The following is a 15428-nucleotide window of genomic DNA, read 5'->3' as shown; positions in this document are numbered from 1 at the left end:
CGATTTTACCTGGAAAACAATAGTAGGTGATTCACAGTACCCTTGTGGGATTCTGGTGACTGTATACCTGCTCCCCTTATATGTGAGTACAAACCAAACCTGGCTATCTGGATGTACCAGGATGCTGAAGACATCACTGTAAAGACCTTATGTTCCGGCCTCCAGTCATTCAGCAGAGTATGGAGGTCTGGCCCTGTGGGGGCTCTTGGAATCACAGCCTCGTTTACAGATGGGGGCGCCCTCCCTACTGGAAACAAGGTTGTGTTACAAGGTGAGCTGGACAGGGTATAATCACCCCTTTTATCAATCCCACATCTGCAGGTCATGAGGACCACAAAGATCCTGGGTATGTGGTCAATTCTTCTAATTCTAGGAAAGGATCAGCATTTCTCACTCGTTCCCCTGCCTCGCTGCAGGTGGACACTGGGTTTAGAAATGGTGTTCCACTTTTTGTACTTGTGAACATGCCTGCAGTCTGGCACTGCAAAATAAGCCATCACCCAAATCCTCCCATTGTTACTTTCCTTACACTCTTCAACAAAATCACCAAGGAATTTCCATGATCTACCTTTACATCTGGAGAGGGAAACATGTGGCTCGGTGCCTCTAAAAAGCAAAAACAACAATTTAATTTGTTCTGACAGTTTACAACTGACGGCACAGTTCCCTTTATAATTCCAGTATATGGTGTGCAATAAACAATCTAGAGCATGGAAATTCTCATATTTTACATCAGGACCCCTGAAATACCTGTAGTACATGGTGCTGTGTAGTTCTTCAGGTGTGTGAACATCTACATTTGTGTACCTTTATCTATTGCTTCCTTGATTAAGGACTCAGTAACTGAGGATGGTCCTTCAGTTATTAGATCTAGACTGTAATAGTATCTAGATTCCCCATACCCCTGGAGCACCATTGTCTCAGCCATGGATTTCACCTATAGTCCGGCAGCAGTAGGAATTATTCCCAGGCTCAGGGCTTGCATCATATCCCTCCCACAGAGTTGATATTATAATTTGTGTAATTGCACTTTTACCTGTGCTGAGGGCCCGGTGTTTCCACAGGCGTAGACAATGGTTCTCTGTGTCTTACCACTTGCTCCTTTTACCACTGTGCAGACAGCAGACAGTCCAATAGTCGGTATCTCTTCTGGAAGTACTAAGGTTCTAGTGCTCCTGAATCAACAAGAAATCAACAAGAAAAGTGACCTCATGGCTTCCCACAAGGACAGTTACTTCTGGAAATACAGTGTTTTATAAATGTATTTCTACTTTAGCCAAATTAAATATTTCCTCTCATTACACTTTTCCATTTCCTGTACCAAATTTTCACATTTTATGAAACTAAGTTTATCATAAAATACAACCCATCCATCCGGGGACACATTCAGGATCTCCTAGTGGCCCCTTCTTATCTCAAAACCACAACCACATTCCACAACAATTCTCATGCTAACAGCTTATCTCCCCACTTCAGGACTGTTTGCTCTGGGTGGTGCCTACTCCTAGATTGTCAAGACTAAAAAGACAATGTCAGCGATATAGAATTTTTACTCTCTATTTGTTATAATATATAAGAGTTCGGCCTATAAGTTACCAATAAGGACACATTGCACATTTGATCTGAAGGCTGTTCTCTCTGGGTACTCGATGAAAAAGGACCATATCCTGCTTCATTCCAGGGATACCTTCTTGGTACAATCTTAATAACTTTCCAGCCATCAGATGAAATGGTCAATAACAATCCTGCCCTACAATGAGGACAAGGTCTTAAAATATATATCTATATGTCTATGGGATAAAGCCCCATAAGGATGTTACGTAAAATTCTTAAACACAAAAAGACAAAAAACAAAATAAGGACAATACACAATATAAACCTTGGAGCACAATGGATTTCTACCCACTTGCAAGAAGATTGACAAATATCAGTGAAATTCATAAGTCAACAAGAAGATAAAATAGCAACAATACAATTACTGTTACTAATATCCAGGATCTAAATAATCCTCACTGATTACACTATGTCCTAGGTATTTACCAGCTTGTATCTCTATATCTTGCCACCTCCGTCCAAGGAAAGCCTGTAAGGGGTGAGTGTGACAACACAGTGTAACAAACAAGAAAGGTCCCCAAGGGCTATGGTCACTCTCATGGACTTTTAACTAACGTCACAGTGCAAACACACAAGGTACAACAGCTTCCACAGTTAGGGACTGGACATACACACATACACAGAGACATATAAGACAAGAGAGTAAAGTTCCCTCGTACTCCTATTCCTGAAGTGCTGAGATAAAGTCTAATGACACTGTCTCTTTTTATCCAGAGACGTTCCCGTTCTTAATATCAGGTATTCAAAGCACCACAGGCGCGGACTCTCCTCAGTGATCATTATAAGATCTTAATCTGACTTTGTGTCCACTTTTTAAACGAGGAGGGTTCAGTCACTCTGTCTTATTAAAAGAAAAACATATAACATAACAACATAGAATATTCTCTATGGGGATCAGGTCGCGTGTACCTAGGTGATTTATATCACTATAATAACCTATGATTTGTCTCCAGTCCACAGATGACTGTTAACCACGCCTACTGGACTCCCTTATACACTCAGGATTTTATATTTAAATCCTCATACATTCACTCAAGATAACATTCAAGGAGTCTCATGAGTAACATAAAACATATATTTATGGCGTTTTAGTTCTATAATTTTAAAAGACAGACAAAACAGCACACTTACCAGAAAACAACATTCAACAAAGTACAGAAGACAAAACAGAATACCGGCAAAAATTCATCTTATACCGGGTTCCTTAACCCCTTAGTAGCCCATTTTTTAAAAAACAGCACCCCCTGACATATTGAAAACTTCTGTCAGGTAGTTTATTAACCCTTCAGGTGATTTTCAGGAATTATTGCAAAGTGGTATAGCCGGATACAGCAAGTTGTCAGCTATAGTGGATAGCCGACAGCTGCTGGATCATCACCTGCACGGGGATGATATTCTCTTAAATCTCAGGTCAGTAAAAAGACATATTGGCTGTCATTAAGGGGTTAATCTAACAAGAATCTCCCTCGATTCTCCCATCTAGATCAATTTAACGTGCACAGGGAGTTTTTTATTGCACAGTAGCCTTCTCACACTGGCTTTGTACCCATTCAAAAATAAAAATAAATAATAAAAAAAAAAGATTATTGCTATTCAGTGGAATATTTTAAAAGAACAAACAAACCCCAATCACTATGGAGCTTCGCAACTTACAGGAGGTTTAATAACTCCAATTGCATGTAAACCTCCAACTTACAGGAGCCTCTCACAAACCCCAATTGGAAAAGTCCACAAGTTCCCTATTCAATTCCTAAAATAACATTCATCCCATTCAAAAATAAAAAAAAGATTATTATTATTCTTCGGAATATTTTACAAGAACAAACAAACCCCATTCCTATGGAGCTTAGCAACAGGAGTTATTATAACTCCAATTGCATGCAAACTACCAACTTACAGGAGCCTCTCGCAAACCCCAATTGGAAAAGTCTACAATCACAGTTCCCATTCAATTCCTAGAATAACATTCATACTGGATTAACAAGGTTACCGAATATAATGAAAATTATTAAATGTTCTTACCTGTATTCAGATACAGACGATTCCCAGAGATCCTTAGATTATACGAAATCCATCACTTTCCCTCAGTCCGGGATAACTGATAATGCCCCTGTTGACGCCTAATGGCAAGGCGGAGGACTTACTTAAGGAGTTCCAGACTCCCCCGTGCACGGTTTACAGTACTCACCGGTGAGGGAAAGGTGTTGGATTCCCGGCCAACGCACCAAATGTCAGGGATTTTTTTATGTTCCAATTAGAAATCGTCCAGACCTGAATAAGTAAGATGCTTCTTTATTTGGACATGCGGGCATGGAGAGAGAATGACGGCCACACCAGGTGTGGGCAGTCCTCTGTCTAACTTCAATACATATTCTTAGAGTTTAAATAGCAGGAAAAGAAGGCGTTGAAAACACTAAATTTGCAAGAAAAATAGTACATGCAATTAGAATAAGCGTAGCTGTTAACAATCCTTATCTACATTACCAGAGAAGTCACGCAAGATAAGGAAAGCCAGCTAACGTTCACAAAAAGTAACACCCAAAGGTAACACCCATATGTTTCACAATACGTAAACTAAAAAGAGTTTCAAAGTCTAGGCAAAATAAATGGCTTATACAATCATGTGTGTGTATATATATATATATATACTCGCACACATTCACGTATGGATATATATATACACGCACATAAAAAAAGGACTTTATTACAATTATTATAACACCGAACCTGGGGGTATACAGGTGTATATAGCGTACACAGGGTCTGCGACTGAAGTTGGGGGTATACGGGTGTATACAGTGTGAACAGGGGTCTGCGACCGAAGCTGGGGGTATACAGGTGTATACAGTGTACACAGAGGGGTCTGTGACCGAAGCTGGGGAGTTATGGGTGTATAGAGTGTAAACAGGGTTCTGCGACCAAAGCTGGGGGTATACATGTGTATACAGTGTACACAGGAGTCTGAGACTGAAGCTAGGGATATACGGGTGTTTATAGCCTACACACAGGGGTCTGCAACCGAAGCTGGGGGTATACGGGTGTATACAGTCTACACAGGGGTCTGCGACTGAAGCTGGGGTTGTACGGGGGTATACAGCATACACACAGGGGTCTGCAACCGAACCTGGGGGTATACAGGTGTATACAGCATACACAGGGGTCTGCGACCGAAGCTGGGGGTATACGGGTGTATACAGCATACACAGGGGGGTCTGCAACCGAACCTGGGGGTATACAGGTGTATACAGCATACACAGAGGGGTCTGCAACTGAACCTGGGGGTATACGGGTGTATACAGAGTACACAGAGGGGTCTACAACTGAAGCTGGGGTAATACAGATGTATACAGCATACCCAGAGGGGTCTCCAACTGAAGCTGGGGGTATACGGGTGTATACAGCGTACACAGAGGGGTCTGTGACTGAAGATGGGGTATACAGAGTACACAGATAGGTCGGCAGAAATGTGGCTCCGCTCCGTACACCTTGTTCACACGCGGCTCCGCACCATACACATCGTACACACTCGGCTCCGCTCCGTACACCTCGCACACACATGGCTCCACTCTGTACACCTCGTACACACGCTGCTCCGCTCCGTACACCTCGTACACACATGGCTCCGCTCCGTACACCTTGTACACATGCGACTCCGCTCAGTACACCGCGTACACACTGCTCCGCTCCGTACGCCTCGTACACACACCTCCGCTCCGTACACCTCGTACACACATGGCTCTGCTCCGTACACCTCGTACACACACGGCTCCGCACGCCTCGTACACACACAGCTCCACTCTGTACACCTTGTACACACACCTCCGCTCCGTACACCTCGTACACACACGGCTCCGCTCTGTACACCTTATACACACGGCTCCGCTCCGTACACCTCGTACACACACTGCTCCGCTCCGTACACCTCGTACACACACGGCTCCGCTCCGTACACCTCGTACACACACGGCTCCGCTCCGTACACCTTGTACACACGCGGCTCCGCTCCGTACACCACGTACACACACGGCTCCGCTCTGTACACCTCGTACACACAGGGCTCCGCTCCGTACACCTCGTACACACGCGGCTCTGCTACATCCACCCTGTAAACCCCTCCTGACCCCACACATAAACTTCCCCTCATCCACCACCATGACAACCAGCACAGCGGACAGCAAAGAGCAGCTGACAGCACAGCGGAGGATTGGATGCCAGTTCAAAGGTTCATGGACCCAAATGAACAATAGTCCAAATAAGGAAGAGGAACAGCATCCGGTCTGGGTGAAAAATTGTATCAAAAATGTATTCTGCCAGTACAAAATACAACGTTTCGGCCATATTGTGGCCTTTTTCAAGTATAACATAACAGCACAAATGGTGGCCTTTTATAGTGTGGCACAGCCAATCACCATTTAGGTAACACCCATCACAGAAAATCCATACATAAAATACATATAAATACATCCATCAGATACATATACAATAGCACAGTTTATCTAGTCGTTAACAATAATGGTCATATTCATATTAGAAATATTGCAAAAGCATTTCATATATAAACAACGATCCCCAAATCAGCCACCAATGATCGTGATGCATCAAAGGTATCCATAGAAATAATGCACCAATCACTTGCAGTAATACATATCCATATATAAACCGCCAATCCCTAATCACATAATAGTGGCGCCAACCCCAATGGACCAATCATATGAGGACTCACAAATCCCTATATCGGCAGAGTTCCCTCTCCCCATATGACAACATCAGCCAGAGCCAGGTTGTATCAGGAGCGCAGTCTAATGACGCGCACCACCAGGTCACGGTGCGCGCCGCCCATCCCCGCAGGTCCGGTCACGTGACGTCTCCGTCACAGAGCACCGCGCATGCGCGGTGCTATGCAAGGGATCAGCCACATGTCTCTTATATGCTGCGTTGTTTGGGAGCATTTTGGACTATCTGTGTGGACTCATTTATTCAAGTGTGGTATTACACTTGTTTTTGTTAATCAGCGCATGCGCGGGTTTGTGAGGGAGTGCGGTATGTGATCGCGTGCTCTAGGCCTCTGCGCGTGCGCGGTCCTCCCCGGTGGGCGGTTCGTGTGGCTGATCCCTTGCATAGCACCGCGCATGATGGGTGTTACCTAAATGGTGATTGGCTGTGCCACACTATAAAAGGCCACCATTTGTGCTGTTATGTTATACTTGAAAAAGGCCACAATATGGCCGAAACGTTGTATTTTGTACTGGCAGAATACATTTTTGATACAATTTTTCACCCAGACCAGATGCTGTTCCTCATCCTTATTTGAACCTGCACAGCTGAGTCCTGCACACACTGAGGCCTCTGATCATGTGACCCCTGACTCCTCCCCTCCTGTGACCTCATCACAGGTCCTGTGCGGACAGAGCAGCCATATATGTGGAGTGTGGCTCTGCAGGTTCGGGGCTTCTGTGCTCTGGATATGGGTAGGTTATGAAGTGTCATTTGAGTACAGGGCCTCTTGGCTCATGATTGCTGCCATTATTATTTTTGCTGGTCACATGATTTTATACTTGATGTGTGGCCCTTTTAGTGCTATTTATTCCATATAATATGGGTATTTAACCCATCATTCTGCCCCTCCTTTTTCCTCATTTTTAGCATCTGCACTTTACTATGTAGTGATTGAGATGATCTCGTTTGTCTCATGTTTGATCCCCTCCGGTGCTCTCCAGGTGATCCGCTGCCGCCTGCTCCTGTGGATATCTATTATTATAAGCTCTAATCTTCTATGTGTATTCACATCTATGTCCGTCTGTAATAAAGACAATGGATGTCCACCTGTAAATTGTCTTGGATTAGAGTCATTTGGACTTTTTTCTTGTAATAGGATTAAAAAAACTCTCTGGTTTTTCATACTTTACACAGAGCAGCTGTAGAAATCTCCGGCCTCGGGGGTCTCACCAGACTTTGCTCTTTTCTTGCAGGGGCCGCAGTGGATTTCATCCTGGATCCATAGAGCTGAATAGAGGAGCGATGTTCCTTCACTCTGATGGGAATTGATGGTGACGTTTGTCCAACGTCCACGTTACCGAGTAAATCCCCCCAGGACTGCAGCCGGTAAAGACCCCGATATCCACAGGTGTCCCCTCTAATTGGGGGAAAGGGATAGAGAAGCCTCTTATCCCGAGGGGAAACCCTGTACATGGAGACATCGGCCTCAGATCTCTCCTGTCCTGTTCTTCCAGAAAAGCCTCAAACTTCTGTGTGTGACTCAGAGCTGAGATCTAACGTGAGAGAAGATTCCAGTGCGGGGAAGACGGGAAACCTTCATATAGACGGCCGGTGGGGATGGAGGCAGTGACCGACTCTGGCCACATCTGTCTCTAGAGCCGCAGTAGAAGATGAAGATGTCGTCCTCATCATGAAGGAGTTATTTCTCATGTCGCGTGTAATGAATATCTCCTGCAGTATTGCTAATGCCGATTCCAGTGTCGGTAATGAGACGAGAATTAGCGTTATGGAAGATGAGTCTATGAGGAACGTGTTCAGCTGCCGACTCCGAGGAGGAAACTGCTTGTTGTCTGTGGCCTAAATATATAGGTTTTATTAGTAGATGTCAGGGAAGAAAACTAAACACTGTAAGATAATAAATCTCCTCATATGTTTCCCTTATTATCTCCAGTAATTGTATTATTACACAGGATTCTTATGATGTTACATCGGATCATCTTCTTCTCATTCAGGTCTCTACAATATCGGATCCTCTCAGTGAAGATCTTCTACAGAAGAGAATTTTCCTGATTTACCCATCAAGGATGGATATGGACAGAGACAAGATGGCGGAGAGGATGTTACACCTCACCCTAGAGATCCTCTTCCGTCTCACTGGAGAGGTGAGAGATTCTGATGACGTCACATTACATCATTCTTATCTATGGGAATAACAGATGGACAGAACTGGAGAGGTGAGGACTCTGGAAATGTCTGTAGTGAGATTTATTAATGTGTCTCTCCATAACCAGGATTACACAGTGGTGAAGAAGACCTCTAGTGATCGCTGTCAGGACCCTGTGTCTGAGGGATGGGGAATACCCCTGAGCCCAATCACGGGGCCTCCACCTCACCCCCTGATCCATGAGGACATCAATGACCAGAAGATCCTAGAACTCATCTACAAGATGATTGAGCTGCTGACTGGAGAGGTGACACTGCTGGGAATGCTGGGACATTATATAGTAACACTATGAATAGATCGGGGGATGACGGTATCATTGTATGTGTCAGGTTCCTATAAGGTGTCAGGATGTCGCTGTCTATTTCTCCATGGAGGAGTGGGAGAATTTAGAAGGACACAGAGATCTGTACAAGAACGTCATAATGGAGGTTCCCCAGCCCCTCACATCACCAGGTAATAGACAGGACTAAATACACACGGCCTATAATTATCTGTATGTAGAGAATGAATTCCGTCCCTGTATGTGTTTCCTCCAGATCTATCCAGTAAGAGGACAACACCAGAGAGATGTCCCCGTCCTCTTCTTCCACAGGACTGTAACCAAGAAGATCCCAGTGCTCCTCAGGATCATCAGGTAGATGGAGAGAAGGTGTCAGGAGATCTCCCCTATGATGTGTAGACGGCTGTGAAGGTCTTGTGCTCAGTCTTGTTTTATCCACCAGTATTATATCTCTATATATAAAACTGAATGTGTGTGTGTGTGTCACCAACCAATCACTAAGCATCTCTCATTTCACCAGAGCTGTTCAAAAGAATTTGAGCTGTGATTGGCTGCTATGAGCAGCAGCAGTTTTCCTTGCAACCAATCACTAAGCATCTCTCATTTCACCAGAGCTGGTTAAAAGCAGCTGAGCTGTGATTGGTTGCTATGAGCAAGTTTTCCCACTTGACAACACCTCAGCAGACACTGACATGGTGGGAGAAATCTAGCATCCCCGGGAACATAAGCTCCCAGCCATTGTCTGCCCCCCCCAGAAAGGAGCAGAGAGCATGACAGAAATGAATCCCCCCCTCCCTGCCCATATACCCATCACACATCCTCCGTCCCATAGGCACATCTTGCCTCTTAAAGGGATCATTGGTATGGAAGTTAGGGCAAATCCATCCAGCGCTTCAGTTTTGAACCCAGGCCTCTCTTAAAGGGATCTCCGGTATGGACGTCAGGGCAATTGCCTTCAAATGCTCTGGTACTGACCCCAGGCTCTCTTAAAGAGATCTCCTGTATGGAAGTCAGGGCAAATCCCTCAGCACTCTGATTCTGACCTCAGGGTTCTATTAAAGGGATCCCCGGTATGGAAGTCAGGGAAAATCCACTCTGCGCTTTGATACTGACCCCAGGCCTCTCTTAAAGGGATCCCCGGTATGGAAGTCATGGCAAATCCATGCAGCGCTTTGGTTCTGACCCCAGTCTTCTCTTAAAGGGATCTCCTGTATGGGAGTTAGGGCAAATCCCTCAGCGCTCTCATTCTGACACAGGGTTCTATTAAAGGGATCATTGGTATGGAAGTCAGGGAAAATCCACTCTGCGCTTTGGTTCTGACGCCAGGATGATGGGATGATGTGGGATATTAGGGTAGTAGTCCGGTGGCTCTGGCTGACTGGATGATGTGGGATATTAGGGGTAGTAGTCCGGTGGCTCTGGCTGACGGGATGATGTGGGATATTAGGGGTAGTAGTCCGGTGGCTCTGGCTGACTGGATGATGTGGGATATTAGGGGTAGTAGTCCGATGGCTCTGGCTGATGGGATGATGTGGGATATTAGGGGGAGTAGTCCAGTGGCTCTGGCTGACAAGATGATGTGGGATATTAGGGGTAGTAGTCCGGTGGCTCTGGCTGACGGGATGATGTGGGATATTAGGGGTAGTAGTCCGGTGGCTCTGGCTGACGGGATGATGTGGGATATTAGTGGTAGTAGTCCGGTGGCTCTGGCTGATGGGATGATGTGGGATATTAGGGGGAGTAGTCCAGTGGCTCTGGCTGACGAGATGATGTGGGATATTAGGGGTAGTAGTCCGGTGGCTCTGGCTGATGGGATGATGTGGGATATTAGGGTAGTAGTCCGGTGGCTCTGGCTGACTGGATGATGTGGGATATTAGGGGTAGTAGTCCGGTGGCTCTGGCTGACGGGATGATGTGGGATATTAGGGGTGGTAGTCCGGTGGCTCTGGCTGATGGGATGATGTGGGATATTAGGGGTAGTAGTCCGGTGGCTCTGGCTGACGGGATGATGTGGGATATTAGGGGTAGTAGTCCGGTGGCTCTGGCTGACGGGATGATGTGGGATATTAGTGGTAGTAGTCCGGTGGCTCTGGCTGATGGGACGATGTGGGATATTAGGGGTAGTAGTCCGGTGGCTCTGGCTGATGAGACGATGTGGGATATTAGGGGTAGTAGTCCGGTGGCTCTGGCTGACGGGATGATGTGGGATATTGGGGTAGTAGTCCGGTGGCTCTGGCTGACGGGATGATGTGGGATATTAGGGGTAGTAGTCCGGTGGCTCTGGCTGATGAGACGATGTGGGATATTAGGGGTAGTAGTCCGGTGGCTCTGGCTGACGGGATGATGTGGGATATTAGGGGTAGTAGTCCGGTGGCTCTGGGTGATGCGATGATGTGGGATATTAGTGGTAGTAGTCCGGTGGCTCTGGCTGATGAGACGATGTGGGATATTAGGGGTAGTAGTCCGGTGGCTCTGGCTGACGGGATGATGTGGGATATTAGGGGTAGTAGTCCAGTGGCTATGGCTGACGGGATGATGTGGGATATTAGGGGTAGTAGTCCGGTGGCTCTGGCTGACGGGATGATGTGGGATATTAGGGGTAGTAGTCCAGTGGCTATGGCTGACGGGATGATGTGGGATATTAGGAGTAGTAGTCCGGTGGCTCTGGCTGACGGGATGATGTGGGATATTAGGGGTAGTAGTCCGGTGGCTCTGGCTGATGGGACGATGTGGGATATTAGGGGTAGTAGTCCGGTGGCTCTGGCTGACGGGATGATGTGGGATATTAGGGGTAGTAGTCCGGTGGCTCTGGCTGATGGGACGATGTGGGATATTAGGGGTAGTAGTCCGGTGGCTCTGGCTGATGGGACGATGTGGGATATTAGGGGTAGTAGTCCGGTGGCTCTGGCTGACGGGATGATGTGGGATATTAGGGGTAGTAGTCCGGTGGCTCTGGCTGACGGGATGATGTGGGATATTAGGGGTAGTAGTCCGGTGGCTCTGGCTGACGAGATGATGTGGGATATTAGGGGTAGTAGTCCGGTGGCTCTGGCTGATGGGATGATGTGGGATATTAGGGGTAGTAGTCCGGTGGCTCTGGCTGACGGGATGATGTGGGATATTAGGGGTAGTAGTCCGGTGGCTCTGGCTGACGAGATGATGTGGGATATTAGGGGTAGTAGTCCGGTGGCTCTGGCTGACGGGATGATGTGGGATATTAGGGGTAGTAGTCCGGTGGCTCTGGCTGATGGGACGATGTGGGATATTAGGGGTAGTAGTCCGGTGGCTCTGGCTGATGGGACGATGTGGGATATTAGGGGTAGTAGTCCGGTGGCTCTGGCTGACGGGATGATGTGGGATATTAGGGGTAGTAGTCCGGTGGCTCTGGCTGACGGGATGATGTGGGATATTAGGGGTAGTAGTCCGGTGGCTCTGGCTGACAGGATGATGTGGGATATTAGGGGTAGTAGTCCGGTGGCTCTGGCTGATGGGATGATGTGGGATATTAGGGATAGTAGTCCGGTGGCTCTGGCTGATGGGATGATGTGGGATAGTAGTCCGGTGGCTCTGGATTATGGGATGATGTGGGATATTAACGTGAATGTGGCTATGCGGAGTGGGCGGGGCTATACACTCAGCTTTATATGTAGAGATAGATATAGTCGTTATAATTTGTTATAACTAACTGTACTTAGTTACTATGTCCGGGCAGCGCCGGGCTCTTCAGCTAGTGTTTTATACTTGTGTAATGAGAACGGTGGAGATGGCAGGATTAGAGCTGATCATAGATGGGACTTCTCCATCTGTCTGTGACTTTTACAATATTTGTTTCAGGGTGAAGATCTGACCCATATTAATACTACAGAGACATATATGTAAAATAATAAATCTCCTCCTATGTTTCCCTTATTGTCTCCAGTAATTGTATTATTACACAGGATTCTTATGATGTTACATCGGATCATCTTCTTCTCATTCAGGTCTCTACAATATCGGATCCTCTCAGTGAAGATCTTCTACAGAAGAGAATTTTCCTGATTTACCCATCAAGGATGGATATGGACAGAGACAAGATGGCGGAGAGGATGTTACACCTCACCCTAGAGATCCTCTTCCGTCTCACTGGAGAGGTGAGAGATTCTGATGACGTCACATTACATCATTCTTATCTATGGGAATAACAGATGGACAGAACTGGAGAGGTGAGGACTCTGGAAATGTCTGTAGTGAGATTTATTAATGTGTCTCTCCATAACCAGGATTACACAGTGGTGAAGAAGACCTCTAGTGATCGCTGTCAGGACCCTGTGTCTGAGGGATGGGGAAGACCCCTGAGCCCAATCACAGGGCCTCCACCTCACCCCCTGATCCATGAGGACATCAATGACCAGAAGATCCTAGAACTCATCTACAAGATGATTGAGCTGCTGGCTGGAGAGGTGACACTGCTGGGAATGCTGGGATATTATACAGTAACACTATGAAGGGATCGGGGGATGACGGTATCATTGTATGTGTCAGGTTCCTATAAGGTGTCAGGATGTCGCCGTCTATTTCTCCATGGAGGAGTGGGAGTATTTAGCAGGACACAGAGATCTGTACAAGAACGTCATAATGGAGGTTCCCCAGCCCCTCACATCACCAGGTAATAGACAGGACTAAATACACACGGCCTATAATTATCTGTATGTAGAGAATGAATTCAGTCCCTGTATGTGTTTCCTCCAGATCTATCCAGTAAGAGGACAACACCAGAGAGATGTCCCCGTCCTCTTCTTCCACAGGACTGTAACCAAGAAGATCCCAGTGCTCCTCAGGATCATCAGGTAGATGGAGAGAAGGTGTCAGGAGATCTCCCCTATGATGTGTAGACGGCTGTGAAGGTCTTGTGCTCAGTCTTGTTTTATCCACCAGTATTATATGTTTTATACTTGTGTAATGAGAACGGTGGAGATGGCAGGATTAGAGCTGATCATAGATGGGACTTCTCCATCTGTCGGTGACTTTTACAATATTTGTTTCAGGGTGAAGATCTGACCCATATTAATACTACAGAGACATATGTGAGGGGTGATGAGTGGTGTAAAGAGGAGATTCCCACATATGACTACCCAGGTGAGTAGTAACCACTGAATGCAGAGAAGTCACAGATTCCTCTCAGTCACCGGCTGTGGCTGCTTTATCGGTGGTGTAGTCCGGCCGTATTACCATGATCACCATTTTGCCTCTAGACCACAACATTCTCCTCCACCCAAAACTGTTCAAATGACTTTGGGCAGTGAAAGCCCTTTTCTATAGAACTTACAACCAATTACATTGTTTTCGATCCTAAGGAATTCAGATTACTGCACAATCTCTCCTGAAATGGGGAGCAATATTATTTTCTCTAATCTTCTGCTCAGGATCCATAGTAGCTCCAATGGTCCACCATAAATGAGGGCAACTCTGGTTTACTGTTGTGTAATCTGTATTAGTAGTTTTCAGTTAATGAGATTCTCGTGCTCTGGGGTGGGGCTGTGGGTGGGGTTGTGGGCGGGGCTTTATGTGGTGCTCTGATTACATATTCATCTGTATTGGCTTATGACAGGTCGCTGACCCCTCACTGACCTGCCCCCATTATTACATAATGCATATAATAGCATTGATATTATTGGTGATAATGCCTATAATATTGTGGCTATTGTGAGGCTTAGAAAGAAATTACATCCAGCAAAATATCATCGGCGATGGCGGCGCCTGCACAGTAGCATCTGTATCAATTTTTTTTGTTAGGAAGTTATAAGGGTTAAAAGTTAAACAGCGATTTCTCATTTTTACAACGAAATTTACAAAACCATTTTTTTAGGGACCACCTCACATTTGAAGTGAGTTTGGGGGTCAATATGACCGAAAATACCCAAAAGTGACACCATTGTAAAAACTGCACCCCTCAAGGAGCTCAAAACCACATTCAAGAAGTTTATTAACCCTTCAGTTGCTTCACAGGAATGAATGGAATGTGGAAGGAAAAAATAAACATTTTCTTTTCTATAATAAAAATTTTCCTTTACACCTATTTTTTTTTTTACTTTTGCAAGCGTAACAGGAGAAAATGGATGATACATTTTGTTTTCCAATTTCTCCTGAGCATGCCGATACCCCGTATGTCGGGGAAATATACTGTTTAGGCACACGGCAGGGTTCGGAAGGAAGGCGTGCCATTTGACTTTTTGAATGTAAAATATACTGGAATAATTAGCGGTTGCCCTGTCACATTTGGAGAGCCCCTTGGAAAAAGCTAAACATGAAACGCACTTCGGGGTGCCAAGGCCATTTAATGGTACAGTACTTTATATCCAGAAATTAGCTATTCTCTCCCTATAATTCGCTATATTGCATTCCTATACACCACCACGTGGCCAAGATCTGAATCTGAGCATGCGCCGCCCACAGCGGCCATTTTTGTGGAGACCACTGCATCACAGCAATGGAACTGCGGGGGTCTCCGGGCTTTGACAAAATGCTGGCGGAGCCCTCCACATAGCACCACCGCCGCAGCAGCATTTGTAAGTATATTCCGACTATAAGACGCACCCCCATTTCCCCCCAAAATTT

General features: G+C 46.0%; 1 protein-coding gene across 1 annotated transcript in view; it reads left to right on the top strand.

Annotated features, from left to right (window-relative positions):
- Positions 1 to 9024, top strand: part of LOC141077551 (gastrula zinc finger protein XlCGF53.1-like) — a 19559-nt gene extending 10535 nt beyond the window's left edge. Inside the window, exons 3-6 of the mRNA XM_073564553.1 lie at positions 7584 to 7716; positions 8343 to 8492; positions 8622 to 8801; positions 8884 to 9024. Coding sequence (XP_073420654.1) covers positions 8415 to 8492; positions 8622 to 8801; positions 8884 to 9024 — 399 coding nt within the window. The 5' untranslated portion in view covers positions 7584 to 7716; positions 8343 to 8414. The remainder of the gene's footprint in view (positions 1 to 7583; positions 7717 to 8342; positions 8493 to 8621; positions 8802 to 8883) is intronic.
- Positions 9025 to 15428: the final 6404 nt, after the last annotated feature.

This window comes from Dendrobates tinctorius, unplaced genomic scaffold, assembly GCF_039654945.1.
Source record: "Dendrobates tinctorius isolate UK_male_01 unplaced genomic scaffold, ASM3965494v1 ptg000456l, whole genome shotgun sequence".
Classification (NCBI taxonomy): domain Eukaryota; kingdom Metazoa; phylum Chordata; class Amphibia; order Anura; family Dendrobatidae; genus Dendrobates; species Dendrobates tinctorius.
This window is presented reverse-complemented; position numbering and strand designations above follow the sequence as displayed.